Raw genomic sequence first — 25,007 nt, 5'->3', positions numbered from 1 at the left:
ACATTTAATATCATTACTTACAAGCAGCAATTATTTTTTTTCAGATTTTAAATTAAGACAAACTGCTGTCTTTGAAAAACTAATATTGGAGAATAAAAATCATATATTTGGAAGGTCAGTGCAAGATTTGCACAGAAATCTAATACATACTTAAAATAAGTAATCAGCCTTTCTTTTACAGAACTGCCTCGAAGCTAGTCATGAAGAAACATGTTATTGTCAATAATCACTCTCCAGACAGAGCACCGACCATACCAGAGACAATAAAATGATACCAACTCATCAGCATCCACACATACAGCACCTCAGCTACGACTGGTCCTTCATACTACTGGTGTTAGAAACATAATCAGGAAGAATGCACTGTAGGTGCCTTGGGGTTTTGTTTAGAAATGCAGCTCAGTGACTCCCTCAGAACAGGCTTTTGTTCCTGGGGCATCCCTTCCCACAGCTCTCTGTGCTGCCCTATTGGAGTTCCCATCACAAGAAAATGTTGAAGGCAAAATCTGCTCTAGAATACATGAATCCTACACCTTGATTCATCATGATTCACTTCTCCTAATGTGCTCGTTTTAACCTTTCTATAGAAGGTTTAAAGGACTGTGAGCAAAATTCTGCTTTTCACACTGAGGTGAAACCACCATAACAAGTAGAATAAAATTTAAGGGAAGCATTAAGCTTAAAGTGGGAAACAGGTGAGACCTCAGGGGGCAAGGTGAATCTAATTTTCTGAAAGGCAATTATCCAATTGCTTCTACCTACCCTGAAAGAACCAGACTTTTAATATTAAGTACAAAGACAAAATCAATAAACAGAATAGTAGGTTTTTTTGATACTCACCTTCTCTATCACCAGGTCAATCATGTTGATATTTGAATTGTACAGTAACTTCCCATGTAACAAAGGTTTCAGGAAAGTCCATAACAAAGCCCCATTAGGAGACTGCAAAATCTCCTGATAGAGTTTCAAGCAAAAAGGAGCTGCAAAAAGAAAGACAAACTTGCATTTAAGACAGACAACACAGGTGTCAGTGGTTTTTTTTTAATTCTGAGAAAACCTGGAGTCTTACTTTAGAGTCTGTCACAGCACCATGGCAAATGCTATCCACCTGCGACTAACCAATCAGTATAGGTCCCTGAATAGATATTGTTTAACCACAGTCTATGATAGTCTTAAGGATGCAGAACTCTAAATGCTAAATATAAAAAAAAATAATCAGAATCCAGAGAGCTCCTCACGTTTGTGAAAAGCAGCCTGCGAATCCCACCTATCCTAAAAGTTACGTAAGTGCATTTTACAGCAGAAGGACATACACAAAACCTCTTCACAAAAAATGACTGCAGAGGGAACCCCTCTCTCCACACTCTTTGTTGTTCTGCAGCTCTGTATTCTTACATAAGAAAGAAGTAGGAATATACAAATTCCTTTACAAATACAGAGTTTTCTACTTGTATAATATCAGAAGCACCTACCAAAAAGACCAGAAAAAAATGGTCATGACACTTAATTTCTTCATTTGAAAAAATCTATCAATTCACTTTTCCATTCCTAAATTAAAAAGACATATTCCTACATCACACAGGGCTATGAATACATCAGTGTGTATGTCCTTCAAAACTAGGATGTAAAGAATAGTTTCCAAGATCTCCCACTGCATTTGTATTCACATAAAGGCAAGGAGTTTCCTATGAGAAACATTTAGATTTTTATGCCCAGCTCATGTGTTTTGGGGTTTTTATTATTTATTATGAGTGGATTTAGAAATGTGTCATTTCTAGTACTTTGAAGAAATACTAAATAATATCATGAATTCCTCAAGGAAGACAAATCTTTCTACATAATGGAAAACTAGGCCAAAAACTTTTAAATGCCTAAAAAAAGTTAAAGAAGTGTCAGAAATGTCTCATTAGGAACAGCCAGTTCTTTGCCCAGATTTTTACTTTCTTGAATGAAACAATCATTACTAACCACAATCCCTGCTAAACAACAGCAAAAAATTAAGAGGCTGCAAGTTGGCCAGTCAGAAACATCAATATCCTAAAGGCACAGAAGATGTGCCAATATGAGTTTGCTGTCATTTTCAGAAAGTCATTAGGAAGTGTTTGGTATACACAAAATACATACAAGTTAATCACTGTGGAGTAGTATGTGTAGTAGTAAGTTTCTGTGGCCTCATTTTTTTTTAATTTTTATTTTCCATTGCCTTACTTACAAATTTGCAAAATATAGGCAACACTATTAATTCACTCATAGGAAGCTGAAACTAACTGATGTTTTAAAGATATTTCAGGGTCCTATGATAAAAGGTCTCACAACATTGCAAAGTTGTGACAACTTGCAAAAAAAATATCATCAAGAAGCATTGCTTCTGGCCTAGGGAGCTTTGAAAGAACCTAAGTTCCAAACAATCTGTCTAATCACCCATCCTGCTAACTTCAGACAGGAAAGAAAAGCAGAGCTGTTTGCTTACCACTATATCCCACACACATAAGTGAGAAGGCCAGGGCGGAGCTCTGACTCCATCCCAAGGGTGCCAGCCCAGCCAGGGGCAATTTCTGGCTGTAGAAACCGACAGACGACAGAACCTTCCCTAGTGACACTCTATCACTGTATTCTTCTCTTGCACAGAGCCGCTGAGGCACTAACAAGGTTATTAACAATATTAAAATTAATCAGGGTAAGTCAAATATGTATTGAGGAAAGGGAGCAAAGGTGAAATTATATGAGAGCTAAGAGAGTTTTCTGAGCACTTGACAAAGAGAATAGGAATATCAGCCACTAAAAAACTCATTTTATCCAGAAGGTTTGCATATTTTACTGCACAGAGAGTTTTTGTTCACAGAAGAAAAGCAAGGAGCAATACATTCTCAGTCTTGTATCTCAAAGATATGTTTCTAATAACAAGTGCCTTAAAAATTATAATATACTTGTCTCAAAAACAGGAATATTCCAATTTATTATTTGCAAAGAAAGAAAACAACCAGAATCACTTCTGCCTCATCCACAATTATCTTATAGCCATAAAACTTTTATTGATCAATGGCTTGTGGTCAAGATGACAGTGTCAGTAGATGTCAGCTGGTATATAAATATTTCTAGTTAAGAGGGAAAACATCTCTAAACTCTGAGTGCATAGTGGAACATATGATTGATATTTTTTCTTACTTGAGTCTTCAGGAATGCCATATTTTGTCATATTGTCCTCCAAGAGTCCCATGATTCTGGGCATGTCAATTAACAGGTTGGCATTGCTGAAAAATGGAGATTCTTCTTTACACATTGCCTTGATTACAGACTCCAGGGATCCAACAGCTGAACTTCTGAACTGCCCACCTCGCAGAAACTAGAACAAATGAACAGAAATACAGATTAATCAAATGAGCTTTTAGAAGCTTCAAGGAGTAGCTCTGGTGTTCTGTCAACACTGGCAACCAAGGAGATTGACAAAATTAGGCTGTTGAAACTGCTTTTAAGAATGAGGGCCTGTGCTCTTTTCTGTTCTTCTGATCACCTTTGTCATTGGCAAAAGGTAATGTAGTTTTAATTATCAGGATACTCAATGAAAGACAGTACTACATTAAACTTTGATAAATACTACATAGCAGTTAGGCAGAAAAAGAATGAAAATATCAAGACAACTGGACTTCAGATACCCCGATTTCATTGTCAGTTTTGACAGAGTATGCTCTTCTGGTAGATAATTCCTGTGTCACTAAGGCAGCAGAAACAACCAAATCCATTTTGCAATGAATGTTTGCAGTGAAGACAGTTGCTAAGAAGAAAAAAAGTATTGAAGTGCACATGCCCTAAAAGCCTATTTTTCAATTACATCTTTTAATTTGTTAGATGTGCTTCTACTTTTTGCACATCTTGAGTCATACCAGCATTTATTATTGCCATTTGCTCATGACTAGCATACATCTAATGAGGAAAGAGAGCAATCTGACTGCTCTTATGGCTTAAGCACCATCATTTGTCACATTTAAAAACAAAAAAAACCCAAAAAACAAAACAAAACAAAAACAAAACAAAAACAAAACAAAACAAAAACAAACAAAACCACCTCATCCTCTGTGCAGCTTCACTTTTCAAGCAATGTGCTCAGTTTTATCTGGTATCTTATGGAAGGCTGTACAGGTGCACAGTTTTAAGAGGATACAATTGCAAGGCAATGTGCTGCTAGAGTATAACTGAGGGGTGCACTGGTTCGCCTCATACTCATTATTGTTGCAGATGCATGTCAAGAAAGACATAACTAGACTATCAGACATCATTTGAAGACTCCACAACTGGCAAAGAGAAAAAACACTGTGATATCTCAAATACACGCATTCAATGCTGAAATAAATTAGCATTTTTTCATTGGATTTTTTTAAACAGAAGAGTCAATTTTCAAAGTAGTACAGCACTTTACATAAAGATTTAATCACAGACAGTTTAGAGATTGAGCTATTAGAAACAGTTTATCCTGATCAATGCTTTCACTGAAGTGCCAGGTGCTTCTTTAGTAATCCTGGAGGAATATTAGTGTTGTTTGAAACTCAGTGTTAGTTGCTCCCAAACATCTTACTTTTAGCATAAGTTTCAGCACAGAGCATAGTAAATAAATGGTACGTAGATTTCGTAAAACTATCATCTACATCCCTTGAATGAATCTGCTGGCACGGATTTCACTGGAGAAATAAACTTTATGTACAATGCTGTATAAAAGTGGTTTTGAATCTTTATTAGTGATTATTTGAGCTAGAGGGATAAATGAGGCTTATTTCAGTCAAAGAGCACAAACTTGCTAATTAATTCCAGTTCCAATCAAAATAACTTGGAATTCAAATAATGAATATTTATGTGGTAAGCTGCCATTAACAGGCTGAATCTACTTACTGTCTTTCAACTAAATATCCACTGACTCAAAAAGATATGTTTCCTAAAATTTGGCTTTGAAGAAATAGGAGAACTATAAGGGATGGATGTTCACCAAAAAAAGTTATCTTTGATCCAGTTGTTCTACTTTAAACTACATAAAGCAGGACTGCAATCAAGACTGATGAATCCAAACAACCAGCCTCCTACAAAGTAATCACTCAAGCAAGTCACTTTAACAAATTCATGGAAGAGGAAAGCAAGCTAGTGTTGAAGATTAAAAGACTATCTGGAACTGGATTATCAAATGGAGGCAAAAACCTCATAGAACAGAGGCTTCTGAACTAACTGAACAGCTGTATACTTAAAAAAATACTATGAATAAAACCAAATTCATGTGGAATACAAATATCAGCTGTTCAACAAAAAATCTGAAAGTCAAACTATGGGCTACAGTTTGCACATAAAACTAAAATATATTCAGAATCATTACATTAAAAAGAGAAAAACTAATGCAATTTTCCAGGAAAACTACAAGGAGGTTGAAGATATTTCAAAATTTGATGAATCAGAAGGGCTAAAGGAATAAAATGCAGAGAAATAGGTATTCTTAGTTCTGGGAAAAATCATAAAGAGAACAAAGTTTTTATTGTCCTGAAATTGACAGAATCACAAGGAAAACAGCAAAATTGCTGATTTGATTAAATAGTTTTTCAGAAGCCTATTAAATTTAGGCAGCACTATTTGAAAAATAGAAAAATCATTTATACTCAAGAATGAGTATAATGCTCCAGCAAATAATGGATATCTGGTTCTGTTGTTCAACATGCAGTAAGTTTTAAAGTGAAGACCGTTAAAGACAAAAGGTATTTGAGGAGGAGAATTTAACACATTCTCAAATTATTACTTCTGACCAACATAACATATTTATATGCGAGGCCAAGTCTATTTTCCCTAAAGAAGATATATGCTATCTCTAATATAGGCAAATTCCAATAATCAATTGATATTTTTGTTCTAGAAAATATTAATCAGAATTAATGCAGCAGCTATGTGGTGGGTAAAAGGTGATGTTAAAAAGATATTGCAGGAAGCCTGCTCACAGGAAATAAAACACTGGATCACAGAGAAGTTATTAGTCTTATTCCTGTGAGACCCAAAATGGGTCCACTGTGATAAGTTATTTAGCCCTGAAAGAAACAAATTACTGCCTATCATTTAATACCAGAAGGCATTGCAAGAGAAAAGAAGATCGGATTGCAATACAGCAAGAAAATAATTATTTAATATAAAGTGAACTGCATACAAAGATTACCAATGCAAAATATTATTTATCAACTTAAACCATGAAAAAGTGGAATGCAAGATTAGGAAAGTCATTTTAGTAGGTATAGACATGAACAAGTAGAACTACAAAAGTCATCAGTCATAATTCCCCTCAAAGACTGTCTACATTTCTTCTTCCAAACATTCAAGATTAGCCTTAACCCAGCATGAAGAAATTGTCTGAGAGCCTGTAATAAAAGAAAAAAAAACTAAAGCAAACAAAAGAAATACTAAAATAAGTCTATTTAACCATCAAAACAGAAAAGTACTGTGACCAGCTTTCCACAAACATATGGGCAAGTCAGAGAAATTAAAAATACTACAAAAGACTTTTGACACAAGAATAAACATACTAGCCACAAATAAACTGAAGTCAGAATCTTATACATTTATAACCCCAACAGACTTCTCAGCAATAATAGGTTAAACAGAGAATTTGGTCATGTTAGTGGAAGAATTACAGAGCGAGGCCACCTCTCACAACTGAAAGCATTCAGCAAATCAAGAAGTCCCCTCCAGCTTCTTGTCATGAGTGACAAGCCTTACAAAAATTAGGTGTGGAAATATAAGCGAATAATTTCAAACAGCAAATAAACAAGCAAAAATCATGCTAGAAATCAGCAGTTTTTCCTCAGGGAGTTATACATTCACTCAGTGTTGTTAACAGTAAAATTTGGCTCCATATTCCAATTACTACTGACTGGCAAATAAAACGTTTTTACATCCTTTTTTATTACATAATGTGTAGCATATCAATTCAACTTCATATTTTACATATATATTAAAATTATTTCTTCATTTTCATTTTTTCTTTCAGACAGAAATCTACATGCATAACTGACAATCACTTTATTATCTCTTTCATTACAGAAGTAACTAATTTTTTAAATTAACTTCAGAATTGTCCATCTGTCTTACTCTGTGCTGAAGATTGACATATTTTTATTTTAAAAACACATTCTTTATTTGTTAATCTTTCTAGGTCAATGAGCTAATTTGCTCTTTGTTATCAAAAAACAAAGCAAACAAACAAACAAAAAAACAAAAAAAAAATCTGGAAAGATGGACTCTGGAAATAGAAGAAAACATTTAGGGAGGGAGGTGTATAAGTTATATCTGCACTGTAGTAGAACTCTTATTCAGTAGCACAAGTTTGGCCACCATAGAAAAGAGGCAAAAAATAATTAAATGTATTACTGGAAAGTAGAAAAAAAATACAGTGAAATCTGAAAAAGAAGGGATACTCAAACAACTTTTACTAGTCTAAAAAAGGGGGGGGGGGAATTACAAAGACATAAGAGCCCTTGAAATTGAACATCTAATTTATTAATAAAAGAAATAGGCACTGATTATTTTAATCCTCAACAAATTATTAGGTGAACAAAAAAACCAGCAACTTCTCAAGAAAAAGGGAGTTACAAAATGTTGCAAAATAAAAATTTTTTTCAAAAAGAGTAATCAAAAAAAGGTAAGATCTAAAAAGGGACAAAAATTCCAAGATTAAATCTATGGTATATTACAGGATAGTGGGAGTTGCCATGAAGCAAAGTTTAAAACTGTGAGTAGATTGCCCTCTGCTGTTCCGTTTGCTTCTTTGCACGTTTTTTTAAACACCTTTTGAGAACATTCTTCTATCAAATAAGCATCTTTGGGATTTCAGTTCTGAAAAGAATATTTCATTTGTTGGAAAGAAATTCTGACACAAATACTGGTTTCAGGAAAGTACAAAAGATGCATCTGATGAAAGCCACCATTCATTGTGGCAGCCAAAGAGCTACATCAAAAACAGGGGCTCAAAACTAACCTAATTATTGTGCACCAGCAAAACACTTTTCAACATGTCTCTATCACACAGATTAGAAGATCTTGAAAAATATTCATATCGCTAAGGAAAATAGTCCTTAAAGCAGTGTTTACTCTGTACTGTAGTAATAAACAAGATTGTTCCATTTACCACTGAGGGATCTTTCAGAGGTTTGCAATTTTAGAACTGGATTCAATCCTCAAGTTTCCACATAGGATAGTAAGCCCATAAGGTAATGTCATAGGGGTTACCTGGTCTTCCTATGGAATTGGAACCTGCTTAGAAATAGAAATCCTTTTCCTGATTTATTTAATACTAGTCTCGCCACTTTGCTAGCTGTGTAGATGTGCGTACAGCAACTACCCTTTAAGGCCGGGACAAAGAAAATCTCCTCACTCACACCTCATGCCCCTTTTTTTTTTTTTTGAATGCTGAGCAGAACTATCACACAAATCTTTTACATGACTCGAACAGAAAAACATGGCAGATAAAAGAACTGCACGTACTATCTTGAAATCTTATCCTTTTAAAAAGCAAAGTTATTTCTTATAAACGAAGTAATGGCCTTCTCATTAAAAAAAACTGTAGCATTAGCAGAAAAGATGTGGCTATCTCCAAATCACAGATAATACATGCTATTGGTAATCAGTAGACTAACACTGTAGTAACCTAGCCTATGATCTCATAAGTTAGCAGAAAAAGAGATGACAGAAACAATCTATCAACAGTCTCAGAATTACCAGAGTGCTTGAAAGAGACCAAGTGAATCTTCCTAGGGCCTGTGGACTCTCTTTTCTAAGTTCCTAACTTTCTAGGATACCATTTCTATTAGTGTGCCTCCTTACTAAGCACGTATCCATAACTAAGCACCTCATAATGGGAATTAATTTCTCATATTGAAATCATTCACATACCTGCTGCAATGCAGAGATATCAAGCACACCAGTATTTTGAATTCCTTGGAGGAACACTGGAAGCTTTTCCATGACATGATGGACTTTATTGAGAAGTGAGCTGATACTAGAAACCACATCCAGTAGCATATTTAGTACATTGCCTATCTCAGGTGGTATCTGGATCTGGGAAAAGAACAAAAATCACAGCCATAAATTCCTGTTAGAAACAAGTTTTAACCTTTCAGTGAAACAATCAAAATTATTTACCCTTTTTCTAAAACTGGTTATATAATGTTCCTACAAACCATGTTTAACAAAACTCCTTTTATTATAACTCCCCAGTCACTCTCAAATTAAGCTGAAGAAAAGTTCTCTGGTAATGTTAGAAGTGGTCTATGACAAATCATGAATTAAAATTCAGAGAACACGTTTACACCTGCCAAGCTGAGGAGCACTCTCCAACCCCAGATGCTAATGGGATCTGCAACATTCTGTCCCCTTGGAATTCAGTGTAAATGAGAACTTTTCTTTCACCAGGTTAAAGGTGTTCAATGCAAGAATTTAATATTTCAAAAATAATTTGTAAATTAAATTAAATCTAGCAACCACTTTGATTGTGTAATATGACTCGTAAAGCAACTAACTTTCATGTCACACTGTTCCTACCTTTGCATTTTTCATACCCAAAATGATTGCATGCACTTCATCCCCTACTTGACCTAAGTTCAATTGGCTGTTTGCTATTTCCACCATGCAAATTTTGGCATTATGAATTTTCTCTCTATTCCCTTTGCTTTTGAGGCTTATTTAGCTGATACAATAACACAAAATGATTCATTGTTTCCTGTTTATGCAAAATAATAAAAATACTATCATCTTATCATATGCTTTCAGTTGTGTCTTATGATTATCTTTACTTTATGCACCTCTATTGGACTTGCTACTACAATGTCTGTGCTTAATTTTCTCAGCCTTCACCTGCTTTTACACAGTTTAAAAAAAAAAATGTAGAAAAATTAAAAAATTAACCGAACTTCCATTATAATTTTGGATGAGCTTGACAACATTGTTTATTCTTTGCTAGGAATTCCTTATGTTTCAATAGGGTTCAGTAGAAACACCCATCAGAATAAGCGCTGGTTTCTTTTCTTCTTTCTTTTTTTCCCCTCTAGGTTTGCAGATCATTCAGGAAGTAGAGATCTTTTCTTTTATCTCTGGTCTCTTTACCTATTCTGGGAAATGGTCTTGATTTTAAAAGTCTGTAGTTGACCTGTTTTACTGAGCATGCAGCATTCACAATATAACCTGGCTTTAGAACAAAATATTCTTTCTCCCAATGTTATAACTTTATTTCAGCTATTCATACTTACAACACTTTATGTTCTGTCAATCAATTACCCCCCCAAAAATTAATATTTTTTAACTACCGGAAATCACAATCAATAATTTTGCTCTTATAAGTAAAAACATTATCTCATTGAAAACCCACACTAGATTCCAGATTATCTACAGCTTTACATATGATACAGTCATGCTATGCAGTTTTGCATAGCTAGTGTTGGGAATTCTTCCTAGAAAACAATTTTGTCATTCCTTCTATGGTTGTTACAGTTCCAATGATGCCAGTTCAGTCTTCCACACTTACAAATAAAGAAGTGACTAATTGCACAAAGTGCAAACACTGCTAAAGACTAATGAAACCATGTATTTGACTTCCTGTATTTTCTGTAAAGCTTTCATAACTAAATCCTAAGTGATAATCTTACTGAGGAAGCATGAAAGGGCATGCAGTAGCATCTATCCACCCCATTTCTTCAGCTATGGGTTTTTTTGTGGATCTAAATGAAGACAAAAAATGCCATACGTCCACTGTTTAATTCTACGGAGAAAGAACCTTTGGAGAAATAATAGAATTATTTTTCTATCTACCTGTGTTCTTCACACCACCTTCAAAAGAAAAACATAGGAACCAAATGCTTTTTTTTCCATCTTACCTTGTAAATGATGTGACGTAAGTTCAAATTCTGTATAATCAGTACAAACGTGGTGTACAAGTCCAGGGCTGGTAAGGAACATAATTCTTCCACTACCAGGGAAGTTTTACTGTTTTCAGGCAGCTTTAGCAGCAGGGTAAGTACTTCTTCATCACATCTTCCAGTTAAAGCTACCACAAAGGCACTGTAAAAAACCTATCAGAATGTATGTATATTAAAATTTTTTCTCCCTGAACTGCATCATCTTTTTTTATAGTTAATAAAGTGAAAATTTGTGTCACAATAACATGACAATTTGCAGTCACCAACAGACTCGAAATAATAAACTATACAGCCTTATATCAGATTGGTGTGTTCTTACTTTATACTCTATGCACATATAAAAAGCTGAAATATGTTTCTTAGAAAGATTTACTTTCATTTGTTCACAGATAGATCATTCATTCTATGAGCATGCATTCCATAAGCAGGCATATTTACAATGCTGAACATACTATTTCTAGCAGATATACACCTTTGCTACAGTAACACCTAAAGACCAAGATCTAAGTGTATGAATCAGTAAAATCAAACAGTGTGGTCCCTCCTAAGGACACACAAAATCAACACTTGGCAATGCCTATATGGCACGATGTTCACTCTGAGCTAGCTCACATTTCTTAGTTAAACAGTCCTTTGAAATGTTATTTAATAGTGGGTGAAGAGACAAATGAGTAAGCAAACATTGGGTGAGACTACAATAAAACCTTGGATAATAATGATTTCTTTCTTCTCACAAAAATGTCACATCAAAAGACAAGTGCTTGAAGTCCAGATATGTCAAGAGTTCGTAGGTACCCATTCTCAACAAGTCCAAAAAACTTAGAGGTTTTTGTAGGAGCCTATAAGAGCCAACGTACAGGGTTCCATTGTCCTGCTTAGGACAGAACCTACCTCTACTTCCTCCGCTGAATGCATCTCTTGCTAGTACCAGTACCCAGTAAGGGAGAGGATATGTGAGAAAATCCCATTAGGAGCCAAAGTTGGTCAGGATATGTGATTTAACTCTTCAATTCCTATGAATATTTTGGTTTCCATCACATAATTTGACTTTTCAATTTTTGCTCTGGAACAGAATTTTGCCTTTGTGATTTCCTACATATTTAAATATTCACTTTTTTGTGTTCATACAAGGAATGGTATATGAATATATTGATCTGAACTTCTTTCTGTGGAGGAAATTTGAGCACGACACAATTTGAAATTTATTTTCTCGTGTCCCACATGAATATTACCATTTTGGTGCAGCTATAACCCAATCCTGTTTTACCCACTAGGATAGTTTCTCTGAACATTCCTTGCAGCTTTGTGAGTACCAGACCTAATCCAAACTCTTACACTCAGTAAATGAATGCGTACGGTCTTCAGCTTACAGGTGTTGAGCTATTTTGGATCACTTAATCACATGTCAATGAGCATGGTCAGTATATAATATCATGGCACAAATTTCGGGTAAATGCAATAAGCACAAACAATTCTCAGGCTTACTCTTACTGTTACAGAGGCAAGCACATAATAGTTTACAATCACAGAAATACAGGACTACAGTGGGCCTGCAGTGACCAATAGGGTTATCAGACAGTGGCTATATAGACTATAAACATAATAGGCATGCCTAAATTATGGCTGTAAAAAGTACTTGTGTGGCTTGCATAATCAGTAGGAAACACAGACATTTTAATGCTCCAGTTGGACTGGGGGAGGATTTAAGCACTTAAGCAAAAAAAATTCTGTATAAATATGCAAATGTGAGACACATGCATATATATCTAAGCTCTTTATGACTGGCAAAATGTAAGGATGGAAAGTAATTTGACAATTCAGTCAATTAGCATTATTATTTCAAAGGTTTAAAGGTGCACCAAATCCCATTTAACTGAATTGCTTTCAGATGACTTCTCTCATTACCATTTACTGGTATTACAATAACAAGCTAACAATAAAGGCAGTCACAATGCCAAAGAAGCAAGAGAACAAATCATCTATAAGTAGTTATGATGGTCTGGACTGCTTTTTTAATAGCTGCACATTTCACAAAAAGACTTGCGACTGTTTCCGCAAGTGGAGCATCACTGACACCCAGTGGCTGCTTGAGTGACCTGATAAGTTTACACCAAATGTACCCTCAACTCTAGCCAGTCATGCAAACGCCGACCAGAGAGAGAACCTGTTAAGTAGGTGGCATTTTTCATTATTTCTGCTGATTACCGGGATCATAGGAAATAGCAAGGATAACACACAGTCCTTCACTCAGAGAACTTATAATACTGAAGAGACAACAGATAAAGGGAAAGTAAAGCAAGATACTGCTAAGACAGTGTAAGAAGAGTGAGGAACACATAAATAAATAAATAAATAAATAATGCAGAAGACAACCCCCCACTGCAAGGACTAGAGATGGTAAGATACAAAATGGTATTTCAGAAACACCCATCTTTTCTACAATACCAAGACAGCAAAGCTCAAATTCTGTGTCAGTACAAGGGGGTAAAACACTGCTGAAAGTAATGAAGTAGTGCCATTTAGACCAGAAAACAAGTGCTACTATAAATCGATCTCTTAATGCATCACATTATTATTTTAAAGTTCTAAAATTCACATAGATATTCCACATGCAAATGATAAGTGAAAATATAAGATTTCACACAAAAAATATGGCTTGTTTTGTTTCAGCTGGCACATCAGGCTATAGGCTGACCTATTAATTTGACACCTCCTTTTGATCTTTTACCTTTGAATGAGAGACACTGGCTTCCAAGATTGTATTGATAGTTTCTTCAGAAATATTGACAGACGAAGCAATGTCTAGTCTCAGCTGAGTAAGATTCTGCACACATTCTTTGACTTTCAGGTCTGGAAGAAAAGGAAAATAGTGCCAAAAGTACAAATCAGCTTAATTAGATTTCTCACAGATTGTATCCTTTTCATTCAATTTACTGTGAACAGTGATAAAGGACAAAAACTTCATTTAATGTAATTCATTCCTACTCCAAATTTAAAGGTCACTATCCTGGCAGACTTAAAGGGCTTGTGCATCTGTTTATGTTATTCCACAAAAGCACATACTATACCACATCCATGTACTATGAAAACATCTGAAATTAGTAAAACAGCTTTTAGTTCTCTCTGATTTTCTCCTTCCACTAATTTAAGTCCTCTCTTCTTTCTAATTAATCCCTACTTCTTACTGGAAAGGTTCTGGCTGCATGTACTATGCTGTCCTGTGCCAACTCAAGGGCATCTATGGGCACATGTGTACAATGAAATTATATCGCATTAAGTCAGCAATCTATATAAGCAATGTACCTTTGAATTTTGAAGAAGAAAGAAACAGTTATTGTCCCACAAAATTAGTAAGTAATGTAATGGCCAGTCTTTGAGAACAAAGAACCAGGGAAGGTCTTTACACCTTCCAGCCTGCGCATTGGATTTTTTAGGTGAGACACAGTGTGCGCGGAACTGAGCCCACCCTTTAATCCTGAGGTTCATCTGCCGGGGCCAAGCGACCTTGGACGGTGGCAGCGAGGTCCTCAGGACGTAGATGGATTGCCTTACAGGGCTAACAAGCTCCATCTGCCCAGGGAGTGGCCCCGACCGGGAATCGAACCCGAGTCTCGGCAATTACAGCGCTGTGCTTTAACCACTTCACCACCAGGGGCTCCCCCCACAAAATTACGTAGCAGTAGTTTATAAAAAAAAATTCTAAAACTAGAACCCACCATTCAAGAGATTTAAATTGCTGAGAAAAGCAGCTGCTGGGTTTTCTGGCAACTGTAGCTCCAAATTTTCAGCCAACCTGAAATGATAGCCCTAATTTCATAAGTTATCAGAACTATGTCATTGGCATTTCTATGCATAAAGACTAACACAAATAGTGAAATGGCCACTAAGTGAGGCAAAAAGGTCACATTATTCTCTATGTGCACACACTAGCACCTCTACAGACCTTCTCATGCTGTATTTATATGGTGCAGGGATTGTTTATATTCCGTGCCTAGATGAGATGTAGGGATCTTCCCATAATGGCTAGGGCTTTAGCAAACAGTAGTTTATGTAGAAGGACAGATCTAGCAATGTTTCACCTCCAGATTTCTTACTGAACACACATTTTTAAAATCTAGAGATACGAATCACTACAGTTCAGGATATATAAAGTCTAATTATAATTTAAGTAAGAAAGAGTATGCACACATCAGATATTATTTATTCTTCAAAAACTGGACATGAGTCCATGGTTTAGAGCAGCATCTAAGCTCAAGTTCTTCTGTATTATTACTGTAATATACAGACATAATTCAAGCCTGTGCTGAAAACAATCCAACAGTCAAACTGGTATAAGAACAATTAAAATGATGATCAGTTCTAGGTGATAGCAAATTTGAAATACTCTGTAATAGCAGTTTTATTCATTTACTTAAAATCTACTATTTTTCCTCAAGTCAATAGAAAATATCAGAAATTATTTGGAGTTCAATCCCATCAGTTTACAAACATCATTTCGTGTTTCTGACTGTTTGAACTGCTGAACTGACGTGAATGTTTTATATTTTGCAAAAAGATATCCAGCTACTCAGAGAATCAGCCATATCAAAATAGCTTTAAATAAAAAATTTAGATACCAAAATTTTGACCTAACTGAAGTCATAGGAAACTGAAAACTATCTTATTGTGAACCAAAGCATTTAACTGATGGAGCAGCAAGTGCTCAGCAAAAATTTAAGGGCTTTGAGAAATATTCAGAATTTTTCTAATTTACTCAAATACTTAAAAAGCTTTACATTTGCAGGTGTTTCTGTATGTTCCCCAACATTAGCTGACATTCACAGCTGTCATTTGTGGTATTCTGCAAGGTTCCCAGGAAGCTCTCCAAAGAATAGGAAAGTTTTTGGTTTATATATGCCATACTCTTACAATCCCCCTTGTTGAAAGTAGGCCACAGTCTTTCAACATCCTGCAAAACACAGTGGTCATACAGTTAGTAAATTCGTGAGATTGTGTTATCACTTGAATTAACAGCTCTTGGCAACTAGATGATGCAGATTTTCAAATGAGACTATGGGTAGGGTAATATTCTATTATTGATTGTATAAGTAATTGAAAGTGGGTGAGAAATTTTCAAGAACCAAGGAATTTTCAAACATCTGAGTTTTGGAAACAACCAAATTGGGAATTGGAACTAGCCTGTCAAGGGGATTCATCAACTACCATAAATGCCAACATTTTAATTTCAAATTTATTTCAAAATGAAATGAGTTTTTTTTTTCTTTCTTTTCTTTTTTTCAATTTATTTATTTTAGGTTGACAATTTTTATCTTTTTCCCAAAAAATTGTTTTGAACATTAATTTCCATCCAACACACTAAAATATCTGGATACTCATATCCAAAACTTTTCATGCATTATCATCTGTCTAATATGCACTTTTATATTTTCACCAGAATATTCACTGTTTTGATTTTGCAAGGCTTTTTTAATATTTGCAGGAGTAGGTCATAGAATGATAGTGACTACAGAAATGCATTTGGTCCTCAAAATTCTACTTTGAGATATGAGTGATGCCTCTTGTAATCTGTTTATTTTAAAACATTGCAGTTCATATCAGCAAAATGTCCAGGTGAATAAAGTAGTAGAGCTATTTCATAAAGAGGAGGCAAATTCTATGCTAAAAAGCACGAAGTTAGTATTCGGCATGTGTGTGCTACCCAGAGGCCTGCTTCCAACTTTGGATGAGTCTCTGTATGCCAAATATTATTTTTGCCAGCTGGCAATTTCATGTACTGTTAAAGAAAAACAGGCTGACCCCAACTGGTAATCACAACTGCTATTTTAGCTGGAATTAATTTGGCTAAGAAGTTTATTTGTATCTAGTCTGATTTCACAACTGCTCCTGTGAAGATTCAAAAGTATAAATGTACTCTAATTCATTAAATCATCAGTCTGATAAAATTTAAAGAAATTAAAAATGAGCTGCTGTTTGATATTGATAGACAATCCAGTTATTCTAGTTGTAGGAATTCTAATAATTTTAGTCATACAGCTTGGAAAGTTCACCATTGTTTGCTTAAGGAATTTCTCCTGAGTATCACTGTCAAAATCATCAGAGCTATACTAGTACAAACCTCAGTTTTCTATAGTCACCAAGGGGACTCATCATTCAGAGAGTGGGGAAAAGGAAACTCCCATTAGTTTCCAGAGTTTAATGCATGTTGTAAAGTACACTGGTAGGTGTGGGGAACCACTCAAACCTGATAATGATCTTGAATCACAGTGATCCCTTCAATGATAGCAGGGAGCAAGTGACTTGTTAATCCATCCTTACACTTTGTAATGACACAGAAAATGTTGCCAAGGACAATTGGTTCTTCTGTAAGAGAAAATGTCCAGGTTTAATCTGTTAAAAATCTCATTTAAAATGCTGGAATCAAATTAAAAGTTAGCCAACTAATAAAGGACAGCAAGTTTTTAAAAGCAAAGAAAATCTGATGAGTTAAAGGTATAAAGAAATATTTCTAGCTAAATGTATCAATCATTGCAGAGGGCAAGAAAGGTTGGTTTGATTCAGTTTCAATTACTGCTCTCCATTACACTTTCCTGGTCAATAATAAGAACATCAATACCTGCTACAGAACTAGAGAAAAAAAATTTCATATTTGGTCTTCGTGAGGATAACTGTGAGAAACTGAGTATATTAAACGCATCTACCTTCTCCTCAGGCACGCTCCCCTGATCCTATTTCCCTGTAGAGACATCAGGATGTTACTAACCCTTCAGTGCACAGTAAGTTTCAAACCCTAACTGCAAGGAGAGAGAAACAGCATTATATGGACATTTTCCATATCTAGGGATAATGAACCCATATAGGAGAAATTTATCCACGGAGACAGTTTCTACGCAACATTGCAGGCCCCATGTCCTAGAAAAAAGCTCCATTCCCCTCCTGTACTAGGTTTGTAGATGGGGTAGCAGTGAAGGAATTTGGCTTGACTGCTGAATTCTGATTTATGGCCAGGATCGACTTCTCTTTTTCACCCATGTGGGTTGGGTTTTTTCCCTTATTGTTTGTTCATGAGTCAAGTGGGAAAAATAATAAACATTCACCACTGCTTCTAAAACAAGCAAATCTTGATCTTGCTCATAGAAGTAATGGGGTATAACTCAGCAAATCAAACCAAGTCAAGCAGTTTTCATCTTTTCTCATTAGGTTTCAATGTTTTATGTAACAAATTAAACACCCCTATGAGCAGAGTATTGTAATAAAAACCCCAAGAATTTAGTTGCTTAGTCTCAGTTATTTATCTACAGGTAGCCAATTCAGTGGCACAACATGGTCAGAAGTGGGAGATGCTACTTCCTTCAAATACTTGTCCCATTTTTCCTTATTGTCAGCTACCTGCTGCCTTGTGGGAACTCTGGCTCAATAAAAAAAAAACACCTGTGACTTGACTCTGCTCACTAGCTGAAGAGGAGCGGCAAGACCTCTTGCTTCCACTGAAACTATGAATCAACATGAACATTCCAGAAAGGAATCGTTCCTTTGTTTGATCTGCATCACTTTTTTCATTTGCCTTTGTTGGTTTAATTTCCAGTATGCTTACCTTTCTTGGCATCACCCAAATTAACTTATTGGTACACAAGTTTGCTTAAAGTAAAACCTTAACTTTAGAGCACTAACATGTATGGTGACCTACAGCATCACTACTGGGTAACCAACCTGAAAAGATTTTGAGAACACTCAAAATGGTAAACTGCAATTTCTGCAATAGTAGAACATTATCAGGGTATAAATGTTCCTGAAGAATCTTGCAGATTTTAGATGCTCTGTAGAAACATTAATAAGAAAATATTATTTTCATAACAAGAGTACCACAGAAACTTTTCAACATGTGACTGTGCACAGTTGCAGTCTTCAATGAACCACTTAAGGGTTTCAATACTCTTACATTTGTCTGAACTATTTCAAAACCAGAACATAATATTTCCATGTTAAAAAATACCTTAGGAGTGCTAGAAAGTACCTTTGCAAAGTAAGCAAAATTCTAATAGCTTCAGAAATACTGAGAACTCACAGAATATGCCGACTTAATGGCAAAGAACAGAATGCACAAAATCCCTGATAATCAGTATATGGGAAAAATAAACCACTTTTCTAATATTTGTTTTTGATTTTTCAACAGATTTGGTTAATACCTGGCTCTGCTGACCACTGGTTTCACATATTTGCATGAAATTAACCATAAAGGTCTAAATACCACGTTAGAGCCAGGCATCAACTTCAGTATGCCATATATCAGTTGGTCTGTGTCAGCAGACCAGCAGCTCCACCAGCAAGACACCCTAGAGCTGTGTGGAGCAGTCATCTTGTGGGTTTATTTAGTATTGTTTAAATGCAGCAACTACAATCAAAGAGCACTTTCATATATATGTCAGTAAACATTTTCCTGAAGCAGAGTTTTCTCTGCTGCTGGATTACATTTGACCTGAGTAATGAGATAAAAATTATCTTGGGCTGAAGATTTTTTTCAGAAACCACATTTGTTAAATGGAGTAACTTCACACTATAACCATAGCATAAGATAACAATAAATTTAAACTGAAAAATTTCACATATATACTTTTGGATCTGGGAGAAAAAAAAAAACCACACCAAAAAAAACTAAAGCAAACAAAAACAAACAACAAAACAAAACAGGACAAAAAAAACAAACAAACAAAAAACACACACCACAAAGCATTAGTTCCAAGCATTCTTTACTATTTAGCACCATAGCCAAAAATGGCTGTTGCCCACCGATAACTGTGGGTTCAATGTTCAGACCTGTAAGGATTTAAAAATACAAGTATCTTCAAATATTTGTTTTTATAATAGTTCTGAAGAAACCAATTTAAGTAACAATATAGAACATCAATAATCTGTTCCACACAATAGAATCTGATACCCAATACTGCTGAAGTCTGAACAACATAAGTTGGCAAAAATCTGAAATGAAATGGTGATTAATTTAATAAAAGTTTTGACTGAGCTGTTCATAAACAGAGAGCCCTTCTGTCATTGTCAGCACACTCATGAAAATGAGTACATAGAAAACTCTCACCTCATTTCTGCCATTACATCCTTATGCAAATCCTTTAGTAATAGTCTTATTTTGTTCCTTTCATGCTCTGCAGTAGACTGAAATATCAGTTGCAAAATCTTCTGCATGATCTCCAGAGTTCTGTTTTGGGACTGAGTAGAAGTTTCTCTATATTGTGCATTATAAAAAAATGAATCAATGAAGTCAACTATCTGAAGCTCAGTATTGTTTGTATGCAAGGCTTCTTCTTCTATAACAGCAAGATCAGCAATTATATGAAGGAGACTGTTTAGCAAAACTGAACTAGCAGAGTGACTGTGATTCAGTTTTTCTCCGCTGAGATGACTGTCACCAAACAACATACTAGTGTAGTCCTCCTTAGACTTATTTTGGAAAAGTTCCAGAAAGTGAATAATGTCTTTGACAGCAAGCAGTAGGTCATTTGAAGAACTTTCATTAGTCATAAGGAGAATTAGAGTATGTATTATTTTAGGATAATTTGTATTGTTACACTCACATAGAACATTCTTCACAATGCCTTGCATATCTTCGAAATTTCTAAATATAGCATCTACAGATGATGTCTTAAACCACTGCATTAAAACATCAGGAGCCATTGAAGACGACTGTCCAGTTGCTAACTTTAGTAATAGAAACCCTTGGTCTACCACCACAAGTAACTGTTGAACACTAAAATTCACCAATAAATTTTCTATGCTTGTAACTATAGGAAACCAGAAGTTCTCAAGGTTATCAGATATATTGTTATTACCATTTAAAGCAGAAATTACCATGAGCATTGAGTATGTCTGGTTTCCAACAGATGACAGTGTCATTAGAGGCTGAATTACAGAAAGAAAAGAAATGACAGCATCTGTATTCAGGAGTCGAGAAACTTCACTGGTTACATTCTTAACATTAGTAAGAACACCCTTAAGTGATGTTCTTGAATGTCTGTTCCAACTTAGGCCACCATAAAAATGTTCCAGAAGATCTTTGGCCATCTCCATTTCTGCCACTGAAACACTGCCCAGCATTTCAATGATTTGCAAAGCCACTTGGCTCTTTGGTGTGGAAGAACAATTGACTGTATATGTATTATTCACCTGCAGTGGCACAGCATAAAGGGATAGCTCATTCCAAAAATCTAGCAGCTCCTTGAGAACTGAGCCATTTACATGATGGAGCTCAGAAAACTTCAAAAGAATAGAGTTCCAGTCTTTGATCTGATGAAAAAAGCAAGTCAGATTGTGAGCAACATCCATCAGAAAGTCTTCCCTAGAGCAAGAGAAATTGTCCTCCACAGTGATTAGTTTAAGCTCCTTAACGACTTCAATGACTGCATTGTAACTAAGAGTAGAATTGCTATGCACAAAGTCACAAGGTTTGACAGTGGGATCACTCTGAGGTGCTGCTGTTGTCAGAGTCCAGCAGAATGCTGCAGAAAAACAATCAGACATCTCTCCAGGTTTATCTGATACATCTGTCAGTGTCTCCAGTAACATTAGAAGACCTTCTACTTGATTAGAGAATTCCTCATCAGTAAACATTGGCATTTTTTCTTCCTGAGTCAATATGAAAGCATATATGTCAGTTAGTGCTTCTGTAATGTTTCCATGGGCTAATCTTTCCATAAGGCTGATGACATCAAATAAGAGGTTGAACACATCTTCTACATCATAGAGCTCATCATGTTCAAAAATTTGTGTTATTTGCCATAAGCCAGTCAGGTTCAAATAACAGGAAATGTTCTCAAATGCATCCCACCAATCTGTTAAAGTTCCTAACTCAGAGTTCTCAATATAAAAAGGTTTGATATTTTTAAAGAAACTATCCATATTCCTCTGGACTTCTTTGAATCTAGTTGTCAAGAACTCAACATCCATGTTTCTCATGTTTTGCACCAAGGCTACCAAATGCTTTAGAAACTCCTTTTCATTTCTTAATGGAAAGTCAGTAAAAGTGGGAGACTTGAAAATTTTAAGTGCCTTCCTTACCAGCTCAATATTCAGAGCTGCTGTTTCTATCAGTTTCTGCGGAAATGTTTTGTGTTCATTCTGCAAGTTTAAGTCAAGTTCTCTAATAACATATTGAAGGAAGTCTATCAGCAAACTGATATTTTTCTCATGTAAGAAACGTTCAATCTCAATGTCTGAATGAGAAGAGCTGTTTTCTTGAACTTCAGAAGTTCTATTTTTCAGAAGAGTTTGAATTTCTGACAAAAGTTCCACTGATAAAAGCTGAATGTGATGAAAAGGATTAAAGAGCATTCTTGAAGTACTGTTAAATCCATGGACTGACTGACTAAAATGAGTCTTATTTGACATATACAATAAGTACCCTACTAAATCACTAATAACCATTTGTATTTGCCCCCCAGAATTATTTAAAAGTCTAAAAATAAATTCAAGCCCACTAATTTCATCTTTTACATTAAAATCAGGGAGAATAAATTTTAAAGGTTGTGCTATGACATTGAAATAAACATTTACACAAATAACATCAGAACCAGATAGGGAACATTCAGGGAGTATCAAATTAAAAATGAAATTAACAAATTCCATCACATTCATTAGCTTAGCATCTGCCTCGGTGTTTCCCAGAGATTGCAGAAGAAATAAAATATGTTTCGCACTTTCAAGGTGGGAAGATGACTTGTATTTTTCACTGAGATTACTTAATCCACGTATCCATCTTTTACAATCCTCTGCTTCATCCACTGTACTATAGAAGTTTAGAAAGGAATTAAGATGAGATGAAAAATTTGTTTGCAGGTAGTTTATGTTTTTCAGACTACTGTCCAAAATTACTTTGGTAATATTCTGGAAAATGCTGATACAAACTATATACTTGTCTCGAGGTACACTTTTTAAAAAAGCAGTTGTGTCATTTATCTCAGTGAGAATAATTTCAAGTTCCTTTTGGGAGAGCTTGAGAACAGCAGAAAGGGAATTTCCAATAGAAAATATACCAGCACCCCTATCTTCAACCTCAGATCCTCCTGAGATGAAAATATCAAGCCAAGAATTCAAAAACTCTCCATTAACAACTTTCAGTATAGATTTCTGCAATTCAGTTACCACAACTCCCATAATTTCTAAAACATGTTCTAAACTGTTGCCTTTAAGCAAGCTTGTGACATCAGATGCATTGTTAAATACATTTTGAAGACTAGCAAGGAATGCTGCAAAATCTTTCCAGTCATTTAAATTGCCACCTTCTTGAAATGCAACTTTTAATATTTTCATTGCTTCTCTTGTAGACTCAAGAATAGTAATAGCTGTATTATTGCACAGCTGGTCATGAGTTGCATTTAGAAGACTTTCGGAGAGATTTGTCAAATCATTTCTTAGATAGACAAAAAATGTTGAATTCAAATTTAAGATTATAGATGCTTCTTCAAAAATCTCTGTCCACATTTGAAGCCATGTAAAAGTGCAGCGCAAAGCAGAAGGCACACTTATGTTATCTCCCAAGTTTGTTAGATTAGACAGGACACTGTCCAATGGAAGCAGAAGTAAGTCATAAACCTCTGCTGAATGATCTTCAGAAGTAATATTTGCTTGATAAAAATCAGTACACCCATTATTGACCAGGCATTCTTGAGAGATATCAAGAAACTCAGCCAAATAACAAAAGGCAGCTGTTTGGAGCTCTTCATCTATAAAGAAATTTTTAATGCTACTCAGAGTGCCATAGACCCCTTGCATCTCTTTTTTTCCTTTCTGTGCAACAAACAGGGCCTGAAACTCTGTGTAGTTGTAAAATGATTGTAACTTTTCACAGAGAGACTTACTGGTGAGGTTCCAGAGAAGGTCGAAAGTTTCAGACAGAAAATCAAAAACTTGATCCCTATTTTGGAAATCATGCCATACTTGAGAAGATGACATATGTTTTGAAGTTTCATAAAGAAATGTTAACAGAGTGCTATTGTTCTTAATATTTAAGATCAGATCATCATTCTGATACAGAGAGAAAATTATTGGAACAAGTGAGGCCACATTAGTATTGTTTAACTTCTGGATGTTTTTGAGGAAATCATGCACAACTTCTCCTAGTTCTTGCACCTTAGATATAAAAGTTGTATTTGAGAGAAATAAAGAGGAGTTATTACTCACTCCACTGACATGATCACTAGACAATGATCCAAGATTTCTTAGGAAGTTTTCACTTAAATGTTTTAAATGGTTCAAAGCAGTAATATTTATCTCTGACCACTCAGTCAGGATATTTTGCAGCAACACCATACTTCTACTATGGATTTTATTTTCTGTAATGGAAGATATAATTCTAGATAAATTCTCAATTAGCTCCTCCTCTTCTACTTGACTCAAATGAGAAAGCCTAGAACTAAGTTCATAGAATAAAATCTCAGCTATATGCCAGAAAACTTCTGTCTTCTTTTTTGGCCAGAACCTCTGAAAAGGTTGGAATTCTTTTTGTAGCTCATTATGAAGTTCAGAAGCTGCAAGTGAGAAATTGTTGACAGATTCCTCCCCCTGAACAAATTTTTTCATCCATATTATTATATCATTCAAGGAATTTTCAATTAGAGACTGGTTTGAAGAAGCTGAGAAATCAAACATTATAATTTCTTCTATGACTTTTACAAGATGAAAAAGATGATCCATTTCCTTTTCACCAGAAGTCCTTAAGTTTTGGTCTCTCTTCAAAAACTCTTTGAAAGATGTCAAAGCCCTGAAAAATTAATCATAAGTTTTTTTCTTGTTAGTTGCCTAACAGGCAGGCAGGAATTGGTTAAATATATAATTTATAGTTTTTGAATGTAGTTCTGTTTATTTAACTCAAAGAAATTCCAAATAGAATTTAAATAGCTCTCACAAATTACGCACCACAAAATCTGAAATAGCACAAATTGACAATTGCTTAGGTTTTCAAAAACGTGAAAAAAACTCACTGAAAAGTCACAAGCCCATTCAAATCAAAACCTGAATGTAGGCAGCTAGGTTAAGGAAATGAGCATTGACCAGAAATTATAATCAATCTTGTAAGCCACA

The 25,007-nt window shown here is 35.2% G+C and overlaps 1 protein-coding gene across 1 annotated transcript in view; it reads right to left on the bottom strand.

The window, feature by feature from the left end:
• ABCA13 (ATP binding cassette subfamily A member 13) overlaps positions 1-25,007 on the bottom strand; it is a 170,154-nt gene that overhangs the window by 121,398 nt on the left and 23,749 nt on the right. The window contains exons 11-20 of the mRNA XM_027878993.1: positions 20,011-24,687; positions 18,630-18,736; positions 17,164-17,282; positions 15,698-15,870; positions 14,639-14,715; positions 13,651-13,772; positions 10,881-11,075; positions 8,905-9,069; positions 3,166-3,343; positions 841-980 (exon numbers count right to left, since the gene is read on the bottom strand). Coding sequence (XP_027734794.1) covers positions 841-980; positions 3,166-3,343; positions 8,905-9,069; positions 10,881-11,075; positions 13,651-13,772; positions 14,639-14,715; positions 15,698-15,870; positions 17,164-17,282; positions 18,630-18,736; positions 20,011-24,687 — 5,953 coding nt within the window. The remainder of the gene's footprint in view (positions 1-840; positions 981-3,165; positions 3,344-8,904; positions 9,070-10,880; positions 11,076-13,650; positions 13,773-14,638; positions 14,716-15,697; positions 15,871-17,163; positions 17,283-18,629; positions 18,737-20,010; positions 24,688-25,007) is intronic.

Source organism: Empidonax traillii, unplaced genomic scaffold (genome assembly GCF_003031625.1).
Source record: "Empidonax traillii isolate 1590-97213 ecotype Southwest subspecies unplaced genomic scaffold, ASM303162v1 scaffold48:size2401408, whole genome shotgun sequence".
NCBI lineage: Eukaryota > Metazoa > Chordata > Aves > Passeriformes > Tyrannidae > Empidonax > Empidonax traillii.
This window is presented reverse-complemented; position numbering and strand designations above follow the sequence as displayed.